Source organism: Aspergillus udagawae (genome assembly GCF_001078395.1).
Source record: "Aspergillus udagawae IFM 46973 DNA, scaffold_4, whole genome shotgun sequence".
Lineage (NCBI taxonomy): Eukaryota > Fungi > Ascomycota > Eurotiomycetes > Eurotiales > Aspergillaceae > Aspergillus > Aspergillus udagawae.
In genome coordinates, this window is record NW_025091267.1 from 3,829,283 (window position 1) to 3,850,426 (window position 21,144).

Below are 21,144 nucleotides of genomic sequence, written 5' to 3' on the forward strand. Positions count from 1 at the left end.
CTTGTTCTATGTTCATTCATGCCTCTAGCTGAGTTGCGTTTATCTTGTCCAAAGCATTCTGACACATCACCCTGATCTGCTCCCACCTACTTCGAAGTGAAGCTACCTTGTTCTGATGCCCAACTTGCCCTTCGCTTTGAGCTGTTAATGATTCAAGAGCCTCTATTGTTGTATTGCTCTCTCGGACGTAGGTTTCAATCCACTCGCGGATAATTTTCCAGGTTTTCCGCGTGTCGAATGCTTTAGTTGCTCGGCCTTGTACGTAATTTCGAAAGTCCTTGGACGGCATGTACTTGACACACGCCGCGTTAATCGTGCGCGGGCAGACACCAGAAGGCATGACTTGGTAGTCTCTATCCCTTTGTTGATTAGCAGGCTTGCGCAGGGGATATGGCGACCACTTACCCAAGTCCTTGCTGGGAGGCAAGCTCTTCCTTTTCCGCTTCAGAAAGGCTATTCGAGATGATATCATCCAAGAATATAACGTCGGACTCGTTCTGATCGAGGAAAAATCCATCTGCTTTACGTCAGCCGTGTCGGTCCCATTGCGACAAGAGTACTTACACTCGACGAAGAGAAAGTCATTGGAGTGAGCTCCGTAGCTCATGAAGATCTCCTCTCCTTTTACTACACTACCATGTCAGATATCTACTTTGACGGCATCCGCATAGTCCCTACCGTATCGACGGGACGCAGTAAAGGTGTACTTGGCTCCATCAAAGACGACCTCGCAATCCTACTCACGCCATTAGCTTCGCGAGACTTGCGACACGCGGTGTAGGGTGTACTGACAGCGTCATCTGAATGATTGAAGTAATCTGCAAAAGGCACAAGACCTATCGCGTCATTCCAGTCTTCAGGAGGTTCTTGCCCGGGCTTGACGTAATAGAAGCTTCTTGTGTTCAGAACTAACCAGTGGAAGGAGAATTTATCCCAATCCATGTTAGGGAACACGGTGAGTACATTCCGCCATGCGTCCTGAAGCCTTTTCTCCTGCTGCGCGAGCAGGTTCTGGCTCTTGGACTCGAATTTTCTACCTTTCTGGCTCGTTTCAAATGAATTCCAAATGCCAGAAGCTGACGGAGGTAAGAGAAAGGGCCTCTCGCAGGGAGTCTGCTGAAACTCCGAATTCGACCTCCGTAAATTTTCCGGCCACAGGATGGGCATACTGTCTTCAAAATCCTTGCGCGATGGCCAAACTCTGCGCCACAAATCCCATCTCTTCAGAAATTCATGATCTCCCTCTGTCAGAAATGCGGCAAGGATTCCATGGATCGATGCCCCGGTAGGAAACTGTTTGATGAAGGAGGCCGGGATGGAATCGATTGTGATCATCAGATCCAAAGGGACTGTGATCATGACCTCTCCCTCCTGAAGCAAAGAATATTGGCGGTCAGCCAACCATCTATACGTGAAATCGTTCGTCCTCTACGCACCTCTATGTTTCTGGTCGCGATCATACCTGACCCACGGCCTGGTATGTGCGCCGGTGTGACGCCATTGATCTTGACTCCCTGGGCCTTGGCCCATCGCATGAAATCAGTATGTTGTTTACCTAGCTTTGTGTTTGCCATTTGTCGAGTATTATGCCCTACGCGTTAGCGTCGATTTACATGTTGTTTGTTGTTGGCAGTTATTTTCGACAGCAGAACATATCGCGCGACGCGATTCATCACGTGATTATTGCTTGCCTTATAATTGTGGGTCTACTCATGCGTTACCTACTCCTGAACACAACTTGTCCATTCCTATCAGCAACGTGTCTAAGATTTGACCGCCTTTCAAAGATGGATCAACAAGTCTTAATAGCCTCAATTGGCAGTTTCTCGCGCCTTTCTCACGCCATCCGAGCTTCCGCAGATTCAAACCCCGCGGGATCCGAGGAGGACTCTGGTCGAACATGGCTGAATACTCCTCTGTATATCACAATCATGACGGAAGATTGGTCTTTGAGTATCGTCAACAATGATGTTGATCAACCCCATTATAGACAGTCCGGGTATGGTAGGTGCTTACTGGCCGGATTGACAGGAACAACCTTGGTGGTTGTACAACCCTGTCGTAGCCCATTTTCCACCGCATGCAAGACTGAACTGTGTTACTTGAGATTGTGTTCGGAGCGATCTTGCGGACGTCCCAAGTTGCGAGCAAGTGGAAAGGGCGAGCTGCAACGCCAGCATGTTCGAAGTTAAAGATGATTTCACTGAAGGGCTCAGCTATTTGGTCGTAACGCGTAAGATCGGACCGGTAAGAGCCTAAAATTCTTGGGGAAACCCGTCTGGATCTCCGAGAGGAAGACAGTCATTCCAGCTTCCTTGAAGATCTTCTTGAACTTCTCATCGGTCCTGGTGACGCTGCTGTCCACCTCATCGAACATGTCCTCCCCGTTGATATCCGTGGATTGATTCTCCTTGACTACCATAATACCAGTCTCCGTCAAGGCAGCCCGGCACCGTTTCACATATTCAAGCAATTGCGCATCCGTCAGATGTCCCACGCACCACTGCGTCCAGATCAAATCGTATTTCTTCTCCGGATTCCAGTTCTCAAGCCCAACAGTGTAGATATCCCCGACAATATCATCCTTCTTCAGAGAGCTGTTGCGCACAACCTCGGTGAATTTCGCGACCGGTTCCACAACATCCACAACCTCACAGACCTGGCTGAGGAACCCTTCCGTTATCCGTCCGACGCCTGCACCACAGTCCACCCCCAGTTTGAGCTTGCCTTCTGTGCTGCAGGACGGTATAAGTCGACGAACTTTAGCCAAGAAGGCCCTCGATCCTCGTAGGTCGATGCGGGAATACCACGGATACTCGCCGAGCATGGCCAGCATGCCGTTGGAGGTAGCAGGGACATCGTTCCAATACTTCAGCGACGCTGCGTGATCGATCTTGGAATCTGGCGTTGATTCGGGCTGTTCCTTCGAGCCTTCAGGCTTTGCTGATGCTGTAGATAACGACATTATTGGTCAATTGGTGAAGTTGTTCGAGTGTCTCGATTCGGCCGCCTGAGAAAACAAAATCGGTGGTGGGGATTATGAATCACGTGATCGTCACCACTCCAGGCGATTTCGGATTGACAGCAATCAACGGTCCAACCTGTGCGTTCGACCTCGACGGAAAATTCCTGTTGGTATTCTAGATCGCTTGTATCAGACTTGTCCGAGTTACATGGGCGGTGTTCCCTTTGAGTCCTAACACTAGTGCTATGTATGGGCTGAGATTGCGGATATCTGCTGAGATATATAATTTCTCCACAAAGCTTGGTAGACACAATGTGGAAAGCTTGTCCAAACTATCCCTGATCCCACTTTACCTAAAATATCCGAAACGATGCTGAGAGTATAGGAAATGTTTATATATGATCTGGCATGCATATATCACTTCAAAAAATGCGATGGGGCCTTCTCAAAAACAGAGATGGCCTCCTCTAATCGCTTCTCATACCCCTTCAGCTCCTCACTATCCTGATCCTCCACATGCTGGCCGGATTCGTCATCGGTCTCCTTCTCACCCTTCAATTCTAATTCCACTTCGTCGGTTCCGTCACCTCTAACGGTGTTCACGGACAAGACATCACGATACAACCCCATCGAAAGTGGTAGCTTCACGCTCTCAGCACCTTCCCTGCCCACCTTGATAAAACGAGCATCTAGTAAGCGGTACTGAGCAGCCCAAACATGCTGCTCGGACAGTTCCGTAGTCATCTGCCAGGAGTTGCCCTCGCCGAGACTCAGAGACCCGCCCACAGCCACGCTTGATAGCGCACCGATGAGTGCGCCGGAAACACCTGCGGATATCATACTGGAGTTATTGCGAGAGACCATTGTACGTGCGTCTTCGAGGAGATAAAGTCCAGTCAGCATCCAGACCTTTGGCCGACGTGCGAATTTGAAGTTCAGGACGTAGGCACTCCGAGCGGCTGAAAGCCATAGTTTAAGCTTCTCCTGCGCCTTGGGATTTCTGAGGACTGATGTTGCCAGAAATTCTTCAGGACTATGCCATGTGAGGATGCGTAGTGGATGCTCTGGAAGGGGTCATGGAACGTACTCCTTCAGGGTTATTCGCGCCCCCTTCTTTGCTACCACGATGCGCTCGGCGTCCTTATTCCACGCGAGAGTGAGGTCGATGATATCCCCGCCGCTGAGGCTGACGGCAGGTGTCAGACGAGAGCGTCCGTGGAAGATCACGTTGGAGACCTTGCTGACGTAGGCGTACTCCTGGAGTGCTTCCTGGCTATCAAAGAAGTTAGGCGATAACTTAACCGCAGAGAATGGGCACCAACCTCAGTAACTCGTGGGTATAATGTCTAGCAACCAGTGGTTCCCAGTATCTTTCCAGGACCAGCGACCCGAGGGTAAGGGCTTCGGGCCTCTCGCCCATACCGTACAGATAGAACGAGGAGTCATCACTAGCATCCATCCTGACATCTAATATCGTCGTTGAACTGTTTGAAATCACAAACGGTGTTTAAATAACCGCCCGTAGCACTGCTGACCGACCGATCCTCGATCCCTTAAGTGCACGAGCGAACACAGATTTGATACGCGGGGCAAACCGGAATTCAAATGGAGACGTCTGAGCCAGACCAATTTTCATCAAATCTTGTCGCCTACCAGGCGGGGGAGTTAATCACCATCTACTGGCTGGGATTGCTGCGGTGGCTGAGACGGCGTCTCGCCTTGGTCCCGATATAGTAGCGCTTGACGAAGTGGGCACTTATAAGCACTGCCGCAGTCCGGCACCTGCGCCCTGACAATGTCATTGTGATGTGTCCGTTTCTATAATGAGGTCTGATCAGTTTTGGAATGTATGTGGAGGATCACTATTCCAGGAAGAGTACCGAGGCGACCTGGATGCTGCCTGGCAGGAACTGCAGCGAATTCGTCCCGATCATTCCGTGGCCGAACCGCAGATTAAGGCAGAGTACCTCTGTTGTTTCGCGATTTATTCCATCATCACCGGTAATTTAGCAGAAGCATATCGGACCTTGGAAAATTTGCATGCTTTGCTCGACACTCTGCCGGCAGAATGGGGCTTGCGATATACCATCTACATGTTGTTGGCGGACTATACGCGCCAATACCCGCCAACGCTCCGATTCTACCACGAGCGAGGAAAACCTGTGAGCATCGCCATGCTCAGCGATATCTCGGGCCCTAAAGAAATGAGCGATAGATTCATGGAAAGAGTTCGGACGTATTTCGCAACCGGCTCAGTTCGCAATAAGGCTTTATGTCAGATTCTACGCGAGGTCATGTGGTTCCCCATGCTGGCCAGAAAGCTGAATGCTGAGCTTGATCCTCTGTTTCCCGGTGGCCTCTTCCATAATACAAGCGCAGATCCCGATGATATAATTGCGCAGCATGCTGCCGGCTTGATTGAATGCCGTGAAAGTGCTGAAAAGGCCGGTGAGATGTGGATCGCAGCCTATCTCTCTCGGTTGCTTGTGGAATTCCGCATCGCGTCTCAATCATCGGACTGGATGACTGCGCTGAACGATCTATATGATATATATCACTGTCAAGAAGATTTTGCGGGAACGGCCAATTGTCAAATGATGAAAGGAGATGGTCTCCTAGGTCCATCGTTCACCAGTCCCTTGACATTGAACTTGGTCCTTGTTGACGCCAGCTCCGCCATCGGAGAGGACAATTTATGGGATCCTGTTGAACTTGAGCTGAAGGATCAGTACTCCTCTCAAGTCAAGGAATGTTATGAAGCCGCTTTGGAGTTGTTCGGGAGAGCCAACTGTAGGAGAGGTCAAGCAGCGGTTCTGCTACGGCAAGCGTGTTGCCTTCATATCGCGGCGCGGCGACTTAAACCAACTGATTCAAGTCTATCCACCCTCATACACGATGCTCGTGCCAAGCTAGAACAGTCAAAACAGCTCTTTGGGAAAGATGAAGTCAATTGCCAGATTGTAACGGCCCACCAGGTCCTGCTCGATATCACCATCGGAGACAACCGGAAAGTCAAGCGGACCGCAAGGGGCATCGGAACATGGGCAGCGCAAGCAAAGAACCAGTCTGTGGGCCACTGCCTTGGACTCCTCATATTCCGCTTCGCCCGCCAGGAATGGTACACGTTCGCCAGAATGGATAATGCCCTCGTGGCATGGGAATGCGCCTATGAGATCTTCGAGAGTATTGACGATGTCCTACCCATGTTCCAGTCGGTCGTCTCTCGCGCCTGGGTACAAGGAGAAATGTTCAACCTGGCCGCGCTCAAAATCTTGGTGGACAAGGCCGTAGAAATGGTTGACATAGTTCGTCAGTATTACGACATCCTGGCCGAGAGTGCCCCGGATACCGATTTGGGAGAGGCAGATCGAGTCGTCACTCAGGCCAACAAATTTAATACCCTTTCGAGCTTTGGGTCAAAGGTAAGTACCATGTACATGCGTCTGGGAGATCCCCAGCTGGCGCACGCGTGGCAGTCGAAGTTTGCAGGAATAATGGAGGACGATGAAAGCTTCCGAGAAATGAGAGAGCAAATGGAGAACGGATTGGATTTCCAGAGCGTCTCCCCTGCATTATCCTGCTCTAAAGCGGGGTTGAAAGGTTTGTGGCAAAGAAGGGTTGTAGAAGATGCTATGGCTGCCAGGTTTCGCGACGCGATGTTCCAATTTCAAGAATGGCTTGACAAAGGTGACATCGTAAGGGCCGAGGCAGTATACCGTCGCTTCATGGATGAGACAGAGAACATGGAGTCATCTTATGCCCGGGATTGCTATCGCCTCCTATTTTGCAGGAGCGTTGGAGATCAGACTTCGGCGCGGATGATCCTCGATAGCATGGACGATAATGCGCTCTTTCAAGATAACCTGAAAGATTATCAGCAGGGCATCGGAGTCAAATCTACCTTTTCAGACGTTGCAGACAACGCGCTTATGTTTTGTCTGCTGTCCCAGGGCGAGGAGAGGGCCTATCGCGTTGTTCAAATCATCCAGCAAATCTCACCAACCTTCTATGATACAATGGATGATAATGTCATTGACCATTCCTTTCGTCTGAGCTACTATGGCGCGACCATGCTGTATAATGGTCACTCGCAGGTCGCTCTCCGCCGTTTGCTCGAAGCCCGTCAATTGATTGAGCTTCGGCGCCAACAGACTACGGATGTCGACGCCCGCGTTGGGACATTCAATCCAGGATGGATGGTGGAGGTATACCTCAATCTTGCACGAGCTTGCCTCAAGTGCGCGGATACAAGGGTATCATTAGAAATGCTGCAAATGCTTGATCACGGCCATCCGGACGACCTGTCGTGGGAGGAACATGCCCTGCTGTTCCTAGAAGAAAGTAGAGCCCGTGCCGTGCTTGAAGCTCTGAAGACGCAGATTCCTCATGACCAAGACGAACATAATCCATCAGCCGCTCTGTCAGAACTGATGCAGAAACGCAGGCTGCTGAGGACGCTACTTGGTTTGAGGCAACGAACACCTGAGCAAGAAGAGGAGATCGGGGAGCTTCGGAGTCAGATCAGCCACGTAGAAGCTGGTCAAGTTTCTGGAACAGCCAGCCCTTTCTTTGATATGGCAGATTCAATTGTAACACCGAGATTACTTTACCAAAGCATCGATGCAGATGCAGTGGTGATAGAAGCAACGTTCGGCTACCAGGGCTTCATTGCCTTTGCCGTGACCAGCGATGGAGTTCAGAACATATACCAAGATCGCACTCGCAGCGTCGACATCCGGAAGCCTGTTATGCAGATGATGAAGGTCTTGACAGAGATGACTGGATATTTGGGGGATAAAGAGGAGGAGAGGAAGGAGTTGTTCAGTGAATATGCGCAGCAAATCTCCAGGCTCCTGGTCGAACCGTTCAAGAAAACAATCAGGCAGAAGAAGCATGTAATCTTCTCTACCTCTGATCCGTTGACCGCGTTTCCCTTTTCAGCACTTGTTTTAGAGGGCCAGCCCCTCATGGCACGCTTCGCAGTGTCACAAATTCCCGGACTCACGGTCCTGTATCATGTTTCTCAACGCGAGTCTCAATCGGCTGCTCCAACCGTGTCGGTTTTTGCCCGGTCTCCCTCCGCGGATGCACCCAGTACCATGAGAGACAAGCAAGAGGCGAATCTGCACTTGGCGGGGATTGAAGCGGTGAACATTGCGAGAACATTCTCAACGTGGCCAGTTGATGCAAAGAATGTGACGCGAGCCGAATTCCGCAAGTATGTCGAGGGCAGCTCCTCCATCCTTCACATTGGCACTCACGGCGACGTGGACAATCGCAACCCTCTTCTGTCGTCAATCTCGATCGGGGAAGACTTTCGTGTCCTTGACATGTCCACAATAAAAACCAACGTCAATCTTCTCGTCTTTGCGGCATGCCTAAGCGGTTTGGGTCGAGCGACCACAGGCAGCGACATACTGGGATTCTCTCACGTCATCCTTAGTACCGGCTGTCAGGCGTATATCGGGACCCTCCGTAAAGTCAGCGATTTTGCCTCAATGCTGCTGATGACATTGTTTTATCGAACGTTGAAAGAAGCACCCTCGATGCCATTGGCATGTATCCTTCGACGGGTGCAGTTAGAAATAGGCCAGTTTGACAGTGAGCGCGCGGCAGATTACCTCGATCAGTTGATGCAGACCTCACCTTCAGGCGACGGCGACTCTCGCGGCCCAAAGGACTTTGTGCCAGATGTGGAGTATATGATCTGGACAACAAAGATGATCTTGGATCAGCTGGATTGGTCTAGTCCGTTCTTCTGGGCACCATATGTGCTTATGGGATACGGCAGCTTGCGGTTTGCGACGCAATAAGCTTGTTAATGTGCGATGATTATCATGTCCTTGATATTTGCAGACTTGATGGTGACCGAATCGAGGGTTCTCCAGAAGAGTCTAGGCTGGGATACGTACGGACGCACGTACGATATTGCTCAGCAAATTGGATGAACACCGGAATTTTGATGCTTTGTCTTCTGAGCTTATGACGTTATAATGTGCACGTTATGCCTTAATATCTAGCTTAAGCTACCATGCCATTCTACGAAGCCTGTATATTAGCAGTAAGATACACCTTATACATATTGCGCTGCTACTACGTTGTACTTTGTCTTCGGGTCCTCATTAGATTAATTACGTAAAGGCAATCTCGGCGTTTATCTCAGATAGGCGAGGAGGTATAAGGAGAGCTTGTTATCAGCAATATTCAGTAGTGTCGAGTGTGGCTGTTGACCGCAAAGTCCTCAGCGAAGCGCGGACCAAACTCCTCCTCAATTTCGTCCCAGGCGAGCCCTCTAGCCAATAATTGCTGTAGTACCTCATCTTCAGCCACTGGATAAGGTCGAGCACTATGGGGAGTGGGCAATGAACTGGATGCTTCGGATGCCTTAGCTCTAGCTCTTACCCTTATTTAACGACCACTTGCTTTCTCATATATCTTTAAAGCAGCAACTGCTAGCCTCTTTCAGTTGGTAGTTTTTGATTGGGCTCTTAACCTTGATGCACATGCTACTCAAGGTAGCACGTTGCTGAATTCCCAAATGTATATTCGGGTCGGAAGAACCTGCTCTGGGTCGAAGGATCACTGCACGAGTTTGTGCAGGAGACACTCCACTGAAGCAGTATCCTTGCACGATACTAGGATCGGATTCAGAAGAGTGTTCAAACACCGTGGTGGAACAATGATAGACGGGAGGGGGACCAGTGATAGGGTATATGGTCTGCTATTGTATTTACTGTTCTGTTCGGTCTCGTCCAGAACATCGAGGGTGCATTGCAAGTGTACCAAGGCATATAATCCGTGATCTAACAGTTGCATCTCAAAAGGCTATGCACCCAGAATCCTTTCGCCAGGGGTCCCTGTAATATCAACGTTTTTCAGAACAATGACAGAGCTGATTTTCAACATAGATAAATGACAATTGCAGTGATTGTAGCAGTCCAAATGAGAGAAATTCTGTTGGCAACCGCGCTTTGGCAAGATAAATAACAAGCACCTTGAGCTAGCGCTACATAAATGTATGATTAAGCCACGGCCTGTGCCTTGGCCCGCTCAGCAACCGAATAGATGCCCACGCGCCCATAGACATCCTTATACTTCTGCCGCACGTAATCATCCACCGAGATAGGCGCATACTTTTCATCCTCCGCCCTTGCGCGACACGACTCAATGCACCGGATCACAAAGTCCGGATTCCCATTGTAGTTGAAAGGGATGGAGTACCGGTCTATATTGGACCGGTTGATCACCCGGTGCACGTTCGACAGGTACTCGTCGTTGGTCCACTGCTGGAACAGATTTCCCAGGTTCACTACATACGCGCCTTCGACCGGCGGCGCAGGGTAATACGACTGCGTCTCCTCATCCCACACCTCCAGCCCGGGCACATCGCCCTGCAACAGCAGTGTGATGACGCCAAAGTCGCGGTGGGCGCCGATACCGCGCTGCAGCGGGTCGGCGTCGGCCGGCTGGGGCGGGTAGTGCAGCAGCTTGTAGAAGGCCATGGGTTCAGTGCAAAATTCGTCGAAGTAAGACTCATCATAGCCCAGGGACACGGCGATGGCTTGCAGTACTTTTTCGGTGAGGGCAGTCACTTGGCTGAGGTAGTCCATGCAGGTGTCTCGGAAGTGCGGGCCCAGCGACTCGGGCCAGAGGTTGGGTCCGTGGGCGAACTTCTTGGAGAGGACTTGAGGGTGGTCCGGGGGAAGATCCTGGGCAACATAGTAACCCTCTTTCAGGTCGGGCTTGGTGTCCTTTTCGATCATCTGACCGTACATGACTTCGTAGCCACGGTTGTGGTCGTTTTGGGCTGGGAATATTAGTTACGTTTATTTGTTTGAGGGGAGGAGGGGATACATTTGTCTAGCTTCATCTTTTCCTCCAAGGGAAGGGCAAAGAACTCCTTGGATAGCTTGAACATTTCCTTCTGCAGGCTCAGTGGGATCGGATGGTTGGTGATCTGAAAGAATCCCAGTGTACGGCAGGCATGTCCAATGGCCTCGGTGCACTTCTTCTTGCGCTCTGGATCACCAGAGAGGAAATCGCTAAAGTCAACAATTGGAGGAGATGGCATGATGTCTGCTAGAACTCTTGATCCTTTGAAGTTACACAGTGATGGATTGATCTGGAGCGACTGAAGAGAACGCCTCGCTGCTTATATATCTACTCATCGTACTCCCTCGTCTTCAGATGATACTTGCTCCGCGACCTGATCTGCGGCCCAAACCGGTAAAACATCCACGGCAATGGCGCCATCGCCAGAGCCACGAATCCCAGCAGACTCGTTGCCCACGATGTCCCCAGGGAATGATACAAATCCGTCGAAAAGAGGGGAAACACGGCTCCAAACAGGGATCGCAGCACCGCATTGGCTGCCAAAGCACTCGCCCCAAATGGGCCGTAGCAGTCTGTCAGATATGACGTGATCCCCAGGAAGAGCAGGATGAGGCCAAACCCAAAGGGCACGCCGGCAACGATGCCGGAGATCCAATGTGTGGGCGGGGTCGCCGTCCAGGCAAACCAGAACAAGCTGATGGGGATTAGCCATGAGATGACGATCAAATGCGGGAGACGAGCCTCCGGCTGGGGACCGCCCAGGCGCCGGACGTAGATGCCATGGATTCGATTGACATATGGCGAGATCAGCGTGGCGATGGCCATGCCGACGCAGATCCCCAAAAAGGAAAGTCCTGCCATGCTGGCGGACCAGCCGCGTGTTTCACGGTAGACGACAGGGTAGGCCGTGAAATCGAGGTAGAGGATACCGTAGACAAGGGCCATATACAGGGACAGCAAGAACAGGATCGGCTCCGTGAAGAGCATCAGCCAGGGCCGTGTGAGCGTCGTGTATAGCATCTCCTTGACCGGGGGTTGATTGGCTGCAGAATAGCCCGGCATGCATCGTCTCTTGTCCACCAGCAGCTTGGGGGCATATGTCTCGGGGAGAAACACCGTCATGGCAACGTAGCAGAGACCACTGAGGATCAGCACCACCCAGAAATTCCACCTCCAAGACGTGTACTGGCAGATGAAACCACCTACCGTGGGTGCAATGACAGGCCCCAGGAAGCTAGCCGCGGAGAAGAGGGCCAGCGGCACAGACCGATTGTCCTGGGGCCAGATATCGGTGATGGACCCACCAGAGTTGGTCACGGTTGGAGATCCAAAAAAGCCGGAAAAGAAGCGAAAAACGATCATCGACGCCACGTTGGGGGCCAGAGCACATCCAATCTGGAAAAGGACGAAGAGCCCCAGCACGAGCCGGAAGATCGTATTGCGACCCCTGACCGGTTGCGTCAGCTTGTTTCTCCTGCAGAAGTTGAAGGATTGCAATGCCGGTTCGTACCAGACCTCAGACAGCGGTGCAAACAGCAGGGGCCCAGACGCGAAACCCAACAGGAAGGTGGTGATGCCTAGTGTGGCAACGGTTGACGAGCAGCCGTACGCATGTGAAATGGACGGAATGGCGGCCGTGTAGATGCTAGAGCAGAAGGCAATCGTCGCAGTCATCAATACGAGAATCCCCGTACAGATCCCTGTCCCAGCGTCAGTATAGGTCACAAATACGTCAGAGTCTTACTTGCATTTCTTCCCCGCAGACCAGCATCTAGGGTTTTCTTGTTCGTCCAGCTGAACGGGTCGGTTGGTGGGAATGGGTTCTTTTGCTTCGATGTCTGCTTGTGGCAGGAGAAAGTTTGCCGTGTTCATGGCCACGATGGATGAACGGGACAAACTGGTCAAGAACGGCGGGTTGAGACAGGTTTAATGTTTCTTGCCTTGATGTGGCCGCAGGGATTGATGACGTGATCTGCCCTCCTTTGGGGGTCCATGAGATGAGATGCTTTCCCTGAAAGTGGATATAGGCGTTGGTTAATCAAAATCTTCGATTAAAGACGGTGATGCTGCAAAGGTCCAAGCTAACTACTACATGCCTAGCGCCAGGTAATGAGGGCTATAAAGATGTCTTCTTTGCCTTCAAAGCCTATCTATCGAGTGATTATTAATGGTGCTACATTCACCATAGATTGACCCCACATTAACCATGTTCGGAGAGCCTTAGAAATACAATCCCTGCCATGAGCGAATAATAGTGCCATATGAATCCATCCGCGGTGAACCTAGATTGGCTAGGTTTCTTCCATGGGCAAGATAAAAAGAGCAAGCATTTGGCTGATCCTTGAATGAGGCTCGGTACTTTTGTCTGTCATAATAAACTAAATCAATGCATATCTAGGCTAATTAGAGTGTATCCATCTGCCATTCATATAAAAGAATAATCTTACCCATGCTGCATGGCAAGGAGTGGTCTAACAATATCCAAATGAAGCAATAGTCACGCTGGATCCAGGGTACATCTCCTTACAATGAAAGTGAAGTGACGGATGTGTGGTGACCTACTAGTCACTACTTCGCCTTGAGGGAATTGGTGTATTCTCTCTCCTCTGTTCCCCTGTACTCGCTTCCTCTATTCCAGCATGGAAATAGGCATCGTCGGCGCCGGTGTATCCGGTCTATATACGGCACTTCTTCTCCAACGAGAAGGCCACCGAGTCACTCTTTACGAAGCCAGTTCCCGCATCGGCGGACGGATCTACACCCATCGTTTCCAACCTCTTAACCCAAATGAAGATATCTACTTTGAAGCCGGGGCGATGCGCATCCCCCGTTCGACCCTGCATTCTCGTGTGTACCAGTTCATCCGCTACCTCAACACCCACGGTCGCCACGAAGACAAGATTGAACTCATCCCGTACGTTCTTGAACAGCGCAACAACATTGCCTTCATCCGCAACCGCAAGGTGAATGTCGGCGATGCCACCCTCGCGGCCGAGTGTGGCCTGCCGACAGCGTATCACGGGAAATCCGCACGTCAGCTGCTGGGCGAGGCGGTCACCCCGTGGCTGAGCCTGCTTCACAAGGACTTCCCGACCGGGTTTGGACAGCTGAATCAGCTCGATGAAATGTCGTTCCGGACGTACTTGCGCTTCGTAGTCGGGTGGCCGCACGAGGTGATCGACTTTGTCGAACTGATAAACAGTCAGACAAATCAGTACGATCTGAGCTGCACGGAGATCATGATGCAGAATCTCGACTTCCATACCAGGGACTGGAGCACGGTCCGCGGCGGCATGTCGCGGCTCACTGAGAGTGCAGCGAACCTCATCGGCCGGGAGCACATCCATCTCAACGCGCGGGTCGACTCGATCAAGGAAAACCCAGGCGGAACCATCACGCTGTCTGCCGGTGCACACTCTGCCACGTTTGACAAGGTCGTGGTGGCGATTCCCCCCGCCGCCCTGCACAGCATCCTCGAACGGCCAACCTGGTCCTTCATGAAAGAGCAGGCCCTGCGTGCGGTCCACTACGAACCCCTCTACAAGATCGGCCTTCACTTCCGGACCCGCTTCTGGGAGAAGCTTCCCACCCCATGCCTCGGTGGACAGAGCGTGACGGACCTCCGATTCCGCTGGATTGTGTATCCGTCCAATGATATTGGAAGCGCCGGGTCCGGCGTGCTGCTGCTCTACTGCTGGATGAACGACGCCTACCGGATGGGGTCTCTCCCTCGGGACCAGCGCGTGTCGCTTGTGTTACACGATCTCCAGAGGTTCTACGCGGACACCGGCATCGACATCTCCGACGAGTTCATCGACGCCTTTGACGTATGCTGGAGTCAGGAATCTGCCACGGGGGATGCAATGTTCCTCCCTGGGCAATTCAGCCGGTTTTATGAGGCTTCCCGCCGCGCAGAGGGCAGTGTCTATTTTGCCGGGGAGCATCTGAGTCACCATCACACCTGGATCGCGGGGGCGGTGGACTCGGCAATCCAGACGGTGCGGGAGATGCTGGGGAATAGCGAGATCAGGTCATTGGGCGAGGAGTACTCCTGGGTGAAGAAAGGGGGCGTCGATGTGCCACGGCCCTGTGGGCAGAAGAGATGCAGTTATTCCATTCCGCTGCATAATAATGTGCAGTATGTGGAGGATTTGGAGAGCGCATGGTTGGCCAAGAGCGGGCGGGCAACGGCGATCTGTTCGAGGACATAGATTGATCTAACAATGACAAGTAGAAGGAGCATTGTTCTACATGTAAATAGTCCTTAAGATCAAGAGCACGGTGTATAATTGCGCAGTACTCAGCCAGCTAAGTATCGTCGGCCTTGATGCAGCTGCCTCCAACTTGTTGAAGAGTTTATTACTACCTTTGTCGTCTCAAAACCATTGTAGAGATAAGTCAGTGTGCAGGAAAATTCTATTGCAGAGTGGGGAAGGATCACATAACTAAGGTGGCTATGATACAGTAACAATATCAACAGATACCCACTCTCTGGTCCAAGTAATATACACCCACAATTATAACAAAGGAAATATGAGAACGAAAGTTGGTAAAATGAAAACACAGGAGTCTTGCCATAAATGCCCAGAGACCAGGCTGAAACGAGGGAAATAAGCAGAACAAGCAGCACATCCATAGTCCCCAACTAAATAAAACGCCCAATGGTTAAGAAGGATACGCCATCTGCGCTGTACTCTGATACCCGGTCAGCTCAGGTCTCGTCCGCAACTCCATCTCCTTCTCCTCCTGGATCAATGCACAGCATCCACACCAGAAGGTGACACAGCAGTCTCCAGGACAGGAACCCTCAATGCCATGCTTCTGGCGCATCTCACTCCGCCGAATCGTTTGAATAATCCAATGGCAATATCCGAGGGCGAGAACTGTAAAAATGGTGCACTGCAAGGCGAGGGTTAGCCTAGTAAGCCATTGGTATTATTTGAGTGTAGTTACCTCCGAGTTAATACTACTAAAGTTTTGTAGAGTAGGATCCTGCACCCTGGCCTGGGTCTTGCCAAACGTAAGACATGGAAGACAGCAGCTTGTGAAGCCTTGATGGATAGCCATGTCAGTTTGAGCCAGAAGTAGAGGATGTTAATGGGTACTCACAGAGTGAACCTGGTGAGCAGCAATCGAAAAGTGAATAATTCCAGTTTGGATTTCGAGTGATTGCACTGGCCACATCCGATTTAGCTTGATGGTCCGTCGGTGCGGTTGGCATAGAACGGTAGGTCTTGTCGATTGAGGTCATCTTGGTGATGCAAGGCGATGTCGGGTAGGAGAATTGGCTGCAGATTGTGGCGTGCACTTGGTGACCGGGATGAAAGATTGGAGGTGCATGATGCCACTTCCGGGGTCGATAGGTTATATACCCCTGGTGATCCAATGTCCTGGCAAGTTTATAGAATCTATCCCTTAATGTTCTGGTACCAAGCTGGAAGTTCGCATTCGTATGGTGATTTCCCAATCTGGAAAAGGACTATGGGGAGGTTAGGGCGCTAAGTTTGCCTGGTGGATCCTGGCCGAGTGGAGATATTGACTCCTACGATTTCTAGCTTTGATTAACCAAGTGCAGTTCTAACTAGCCAGTAGCATAATTAGATTGTACTAGTATTCGCGACCCACGTTGGGGAAAGCCTTTTGTGAAGAACACGAGTCCAGACTCTCTTGTTCCGTATGCAGGGCTTGGTCTCAGCCCCAGGGTCTTGTTCGAAAGCATCCCAATCCAAAGGATGATCCGAGACACAAGGCGTTGTGTAATTTTAGGTGGACCATTCCTGGATGTCTTGCCAGCGGTCACTTTGCAAGGCAGCTCACATTCGTATGTGCGCCAGTGCAGATACCGCGCTCAATATCCAAAATGTCTAGGCTAATATTACAGCATCTGCCTAGGAGTATTGGCACTCCGATATGGCCTCTGAACCTGAACCATTCGACGACAGCGGTACAAAATCAGAAATTTCACCAAAGCAGCTTTCCTCAATTGCAATATCGAAATCATGAGCCATATCGGCCCGCCATTGAGTGCTCCACATCGGCGATTGCCACCCCCGGAGTCTTTGGCGCCGAAATCCTCTCCCTCCAGGCATCTTGGGTCAATAATTTTACTCTCGATATCCCTGCTGGTTTCAACTACAACCACGGTGCTCAGTTGGTACAAAATGTGGATTCTGAAATGTCAGTGACCTGCACCCACCCAGAATATGACAGACGTGTTTGCATGGGGTTTTGAGAGGCTCCCAAGTCCTTTGACGTGATGAAGTGATGGAAGAGGGCCATGTCAGTGGCCGTGAACTGGAACGGCTTTTGGCCACAGCCCGATGCAACTGGGGGTTTGGCTCATCACGCTGTTGTGTCGACAGCGGATGTGAACTACGCCCTCTCTTTGGAGGAATGAATTGGACTGGGACGAGGAAACGAAGGCGTAGCTGTCGTTGAGCGATGAGCGATGTAGGACTCACTTCCCCCTCTGTGGATGGGATGGAAGTTATTTCTGGATGTAAGGCATAATCGCAGTCAATGGAGTGGCGCAGACAGTTGCCGCAGCTAGGCTTCACTTCATCCCACTAGAGCAAGTTGTTATAGTACATGCCGTTATTGGATGTGTAGGAGGCCAACCTTCACCCTGCGCCTTTTGCAGTTCCCACACCCGAGTCGAGATTTTCGATGGGATCGCCGAGAGACCTTGCCAGCGTGGGGGCCAGGTCGAGCAGGCATCCTCTACTTGCAAACCGGGCCTAATAATACGCAATAACTGTACGAGAAAAGAGCGGCAATGCAGGAATATATTATTGACAGGTTGCTCCAGCAGAGAAATAAATTCTTCAGTGTATCGTTGGTTCATCCCCTTTTCGATGGAGGGAGCCACTAGGGGGGTGGGTTCGGTTACGGTCCGATTTTAGGGAATCTCGATAGTAAAATATGATGTAAAAGGCCTCTTTAGCCACAAAGAACATGGCAACGGATAAAGAAATCTGATTTGGAACTAGAAGCTTCATCTAGCTGGCTGACGATAGACGTGATAGGGAGTGACGGACGATGGAATTATCTCATAAAGGCAAGGATAGACTGGTCGTGCATTGAATATGGGTTGATCCGCATGACGTTTGATCTAACTCATACTACCTAGTCAGGTGACCTCTAGTCTTTCGATCGCTACCTATTTTTCTAGTATTCTAGCCACACCACAAGGATATCTATATATTATATATGATAATCTGATAGTTAACTAACATACATATTATATATTACCTATTTTATAAGGTAAAATAGCCTTATATAAGGGGTATGGGTGCCCTCTACGCTCGGGAAGAAAAGTAGTGTAGAGATATGTACATCTTACCACCACGATCCTTATCACCATCATCTAAAATATAAAATCAACCATAACTCTAGTTTTTGTAGTAAACATGATATTTATTTTATATATAGATAGATATAATTGTTCTCTATCAAGGCCTAGATTAGGCTAGATAAGGTTATCCGTTCTTTAGAGGCTTAGGTCACCTGCACCCAATGGGTTAACCCATATCCACATGGGTTGGATCAGGCCTACCTAGACCCAACCCAAACTCCGAATTGGGTTGCTTGCATATGGATTTGCGGATTGGGTCATCCAGGCAAGGCGCTCTTTCTCTCGTGTTCCCCTGAGGCTGGGACTTGCATAATCTAACCTTAAAGCTAGGTGATTATGGCAACTACTAGTCTGCATATACGGCTAGCTTTGTCCCCAGAATACGAGAGGTATGTGGACACACCGCATTTTTAGCCTCGTATTCCGCACGTAGCGCATCCTTTAGCAGACCTGAATCTGCGAATACGATAGATGTTACGAGTCCTCTCGCAAGGCTGACTCGTTGGAGCAGATGCCAAGGACATGAGGTGTATATATCTCCTGCAAGCCTCTGTATCACTCCCTCATGCCTTCAAGTACACCTGAACAATATCATACAATCACAAAATGTCCACCGATAGCCTCGTCCCCATCCTCATCTACCTCACCGGCGAGACGCGCGTCAACGAGGTGGTCCTAGTGGACGAAAATGTCTCCTCCTTTGAAGAATTCGCAGCATCGCTCTACCAGAGTCTTCGCCCCAAGATTCCCGACTACTACCTGGAGAGTGGGGAGCGATCCATCACTCAGGTCTTTGTGACCTGGCAGCCTTCGGATATTTTCCCCCAGGAGACCGAAATTGTGGAAGGGAATGTTCGGGCTGTTCTTCGGCATCTTGCAGCGCGCAGGGGGGTCGATACCGTCCGGGTGTGGCTTAATGAGATCGATTAAACGATCTGGTATGCTTGTGTCAAACCTGACTGAGAGGATGTGGCTGATAATTCGTAGCAAAGCGCTCTCGTCCTGGTCGAACGGATCTGTTGCTACGAGGAATGAAGGGCTATTGTACGCAGCTAGCAGGGAATTGGATTGACGGTTGCTCATGGTGTATTGGCCAGGGGATCATAGATCATGACTGATGTACAGAATCATCTATTAAAAGTGCTTGTTGTGGATATGCACATTTACCTTCAAAATCCACATGCCAAGGAATAGTCTCTATGTACAAGATACACTCCCAGAACTAGCAGCCGTACCTGAGCTTTCGGCTGCATCATAACTCGACTGCACAGAAAGCAGCTACCAAAGAATGTTGAACTTTGCGAACCCCTTTCTAGGCTGTGGTTCCGGTTCGGCCTCTTCGTGGGACAGATAGAACTGAATCAGACCGACCAGTGGGATATTCTCCAGAGCGATAATGCGCGTTTTCCTCCAGAATTTGTAGCCGAAATATAGACCCAGAATGATGGGGATGTTGATGTACGATGAGATAAAGGTTTCGGTATCCCAGTGGCCGCTGATGAATGTGGTGAAGCCACCGGTGATAAGCAAGAGGGTGAACAAGGCCAGAGACGCCCAGGTGAAGTAGGGCTGGAACGGCGCGGCCCATGGAAGCTCTTTGTGTCGGTCGACTCCTTGCTTCTTGCAACCGTAGTAGAATCGGAGGTAGACGATGCAGACGATGAGCCAGTCCACCAATGTTGCAACTGCTACAATATCACGCAGCCATTGAAAGACTACGGTTGATGAGTGGGAGAGGGACATATATCCCAAGCACATGAAGCTCCCGATGCAGCTGATAGCCACATAAGGGACAGAGAACTGGTTCAGCCGTTTAAATACGACAGGAGCATGGCCGTGGACCGCCATGCCATAGAGAATGCGGGATCCAAAAAGGATATATGAATTCCCAGCGGACCAGGCGGAAGTCAGGATAACAGCGTTAATGACTGAGGGTGCGGTCCTGATCCCTGCCCGGCGAGCCGCGATAACAAATGGGGACTGAGAAGCCGTGCCGGTCAGATGAAGAAGAGTAGGATCATTCGACGGAACAACCAAGCCCATCATGAAGATCGACAGGACATAGAAGAGGAAGATGCGGTACAAGACGCGCTTGGTTGCCTCTGGTATTGATTGCCGTGGAAACCTGGTCTCAGCCGCTGGGATCGTGATATTCTGGATGCCCGAGTATGCAAAGACTGCATTCTCTAGAGCTGTCCAGAAACCAAGAAACCGGCCAAGAGAACCTTCGATCCCAAGATACTGAACGAAAGGCCCTGGGTCTCTCCAGAATCGGAAACCGATGGATTCACCAGTCGGTCCTCCACCGCAAGTGATCACCAGCGCCATGATGTTTACCCCAATGATTAGCAGGATTTTCAAGATGGCGAATGCAAACTCGAGCTCTCCATAAATTCTGACGAACACCAGCGCAGTAATAAGCACCAGGACGCTGAAGACGGTAATCCAGATTGCGTCGTTAACGGTGATCCAGAATTCAACCAGAACCGAGGCGGCCACTATCTCAGCGGGGAGAGTGACCGCGTATAAGTATACTTGATTCCATCCGTTGGCAAAAGCCATGGCTGGGTCGAAGAAGTACTCCGCATAACGAACGAGACCGCCGCTGAGCGGTACTAAAGCACCCATCTCTCCAACAGTCAGGACGACGCTCGAAACAGCAAGGCCAACAATAGAGTAGGCAAGGAATGCACCCAGTGGGCCTGCCATTACAAGGGCTTGGCCAGAGCTGAGGAATAGACCGGTGCCAATTGTGCCAGCAAGAGCGATCATCTGAATGTGCCGCTGGAAGAGACCTTGCCTGACAGCATGAACTTCTCCGAAGCCACGCCTGATGAACCCTATGTCGCCATCGGATGCGCTAGAGCCATCTCCTTCTGTCAATTGAATTCCTGATTCAGATTCAGTTGGCATGGTTGTGAATCGATGTCGACGAAGGTTGGCCATATACGGCCCAGCATAAGCCCCAGCCAGGAGCGCGGTAGGCGGGAAG

General features: G+C 50.8%; 10 protein-coding genes across 10 annotated transcripts; 3 read left to right on the forward strand and 7 right to left on the reverse strand.

Annotated features, from left to right (window-relative positions):
• Positions 1 to 16: 16 nt before the first annotated feature.
• On the reverse strand, positions 17 to 1,535 carry Aud_006719 (SET domain-containing protein; the record flags this gene model as incomplete). The annotated part of the gene is made up of 6 exons (XM_043291616.1): positions 17 to 353; positions 406 to 517; positions 565 to 627; positions 679 to 736; positions 793 to 1,371; positions 1,437 to 1,535. 6 exons carry the CDS (start codon positions 1,533 to 1,535, stop codon positions 17 to 19), a joined length of 1,248 nt encoding a protein of 415 aa, XP_043147551.1.
• Positions 1,536 to 2,212: 677 nt separating this feature from the next.
• Aud_006720 (N-terminal protein methyltransferase) lies at positions 2,213 to 2,965 on the reverse strand (the record flags this gene model as incomplete). Its single annotated transcript, XM_043291617.1, has 1 exon — positions 2,213 to 2,965. One exon carries the CDS (start codon positions 2,963 to 2,965, stop codon positions 2,213 to 2,215), a length of 753 nt encoding a protein of 250 aa, XP_043147552.1.
• Positions 2,966 to 3,382: 417 nt separating this feature from the next.
• Aud_006721 (uncharacterized protein) lies at positions 3,383 to 4,424 on the reverse strand (the record flags this gene model as incomplete). Its single annotated transcript, XM_043291618.1, has 3 exons — positions 3,383 to 3,998; positions 4,053 to 4,238; positions 4,288 to 4,424. The coding sequence occupies 3 exons, from the start codon at positions 4,422 to 4,424 to the stop codon at positions 3,383 to 3,385; spliced, it is 939 nt and encodes a 312-aa protein (XP_043147553.1).
• A 364-nt stretch (positions 4,425 to 4,788) lies between these two features.
• On the forward strand, positions 4,789 to 8,778 carry Aud_006722 (CHAT domain-containing protein; the record flags this gene model as incomplete). The annotated part of the gene is made up of 1 exon (XM_043291619.1): positions 4,789 to 8,778. The coding sequence occupies one exon, from the start codon at positions 4,789 to 4,791 to the stop codon at positions 8,776 to 8,778; it is 3,990 nt and encodes a 1,329-aa protein (XP_043147554.1).
• A 1,209-nt stretch (positions 8,779 to 9,987) lies between these two features.
• Aud_006723 (isopenicillin N synthase family dioxygenase) lies at positions 9,988 to 11,036 on the reverse strand (the record flags this gene model as incomplete). Its single annotated transcript, XM_043291620.1, has 2 exons — positions 9,988 to 10,772; positions 10,820 to 11,036. The coding sequence occupies 2 exons, from the start codon at positions 11,034 to 11,036 to the stop codon at positions 9,988 to 9,990; spliced, it is 1,002 nt and encodes a 333-aa protein (XP_043147555.1).
• Positions 11,037 to 11,125: 89 nt separating this feature from the next.
• Aud_006724 (MFS transporter) lies at positions 11,126 to 12,472 on the reverse strand (the record flags this gene model as incomplete). Its single annotated transcript, XM_043291621.1, has 1 exon — positions 11,126 to 12,472. The coding sequence occupies one exon, from the start codon at positions 12,470 to 12,472 to the stop codon at positions 11,126 to 11,128; it is 1,347 nt and encodes a 448-aa protein (XP_043147556.1).
• A 965-nt stretch (positions 12,473 to 13,437) lies between these two features.
• On the forward strand, positions 13,438 to 15,009 carry Aud_006725 (flavin monoamine oxidase family protein; the record flags this gene model as incomplete). Its single annotated transcript, XM_043291622.1, has 1 exon — positions 13,438 to 15,009. The coding sequence occupies one exon, from the start codon at positions 13,438 to 13,440 to the stop codon at positions 15,007 to 15,009; it is 1,572 nt and encodes a 523-aa protein (XP_043147557.1).
• Positions 15,010 to 15,463: 454 nt separating this feature from the next.
• Aud_006726 (PLAC8 family protein) lies at positions 15,464 to 16,049 on the reverse strand (the record flags this gene model as incomplete). Its single annotated transcript, XM_043291623.1, has 3 exons — positions 15,464 to 15,697; positions 15,752 to 15,849; positions 15,908 to 16,049. The coding sequence occupies 3 exons, from the start codon at positions 16,047 to 16,049 to the stop codon at positions 15,464 to 15,466; spliced, it is 474 nt and encodes a 157-aa protein (XP_043147558.1).
• A 2,709-nt stretch (positions 16,050 to 18,758) lies between these two features.
• Positions 18,759 to 19,082, forward strand: Aud_006727 (uncharacterized protein; the record flags this gene model as incomplete). The annotated part of the gene is made up of 1 exon (XM_043291624.1): positions 18,759 to 19,082. One exon carries the CDS (start codon positions 18,759 to 18,761, stop codon positions 19,080 to 19,082), a length of 324 nt encoding a protein of 107 aa, XP_043147559.1.
• Positions 19,083 to 19,430: 348 nt separating this feature from the next.
• Aud_006728 (putative amino acid permease) lies at positions 19,431 to 21,065 on the reverse strand (the record flags this gene model as incomplete). Its single annotated transcript, XM_043291625.1, has 1 exon — positions 19,431 to 21,065. The coding sequence occupies one exon, from the start codon at positions 21,063 to 21,065 to the stop codon at positions 19,431 to 19,433; it is 1,635 nt and encodes a 544-aa protein (XP_043147560.1).
• Positions 21,066 to 21,144: the final 79 nt, after the last annotated feature.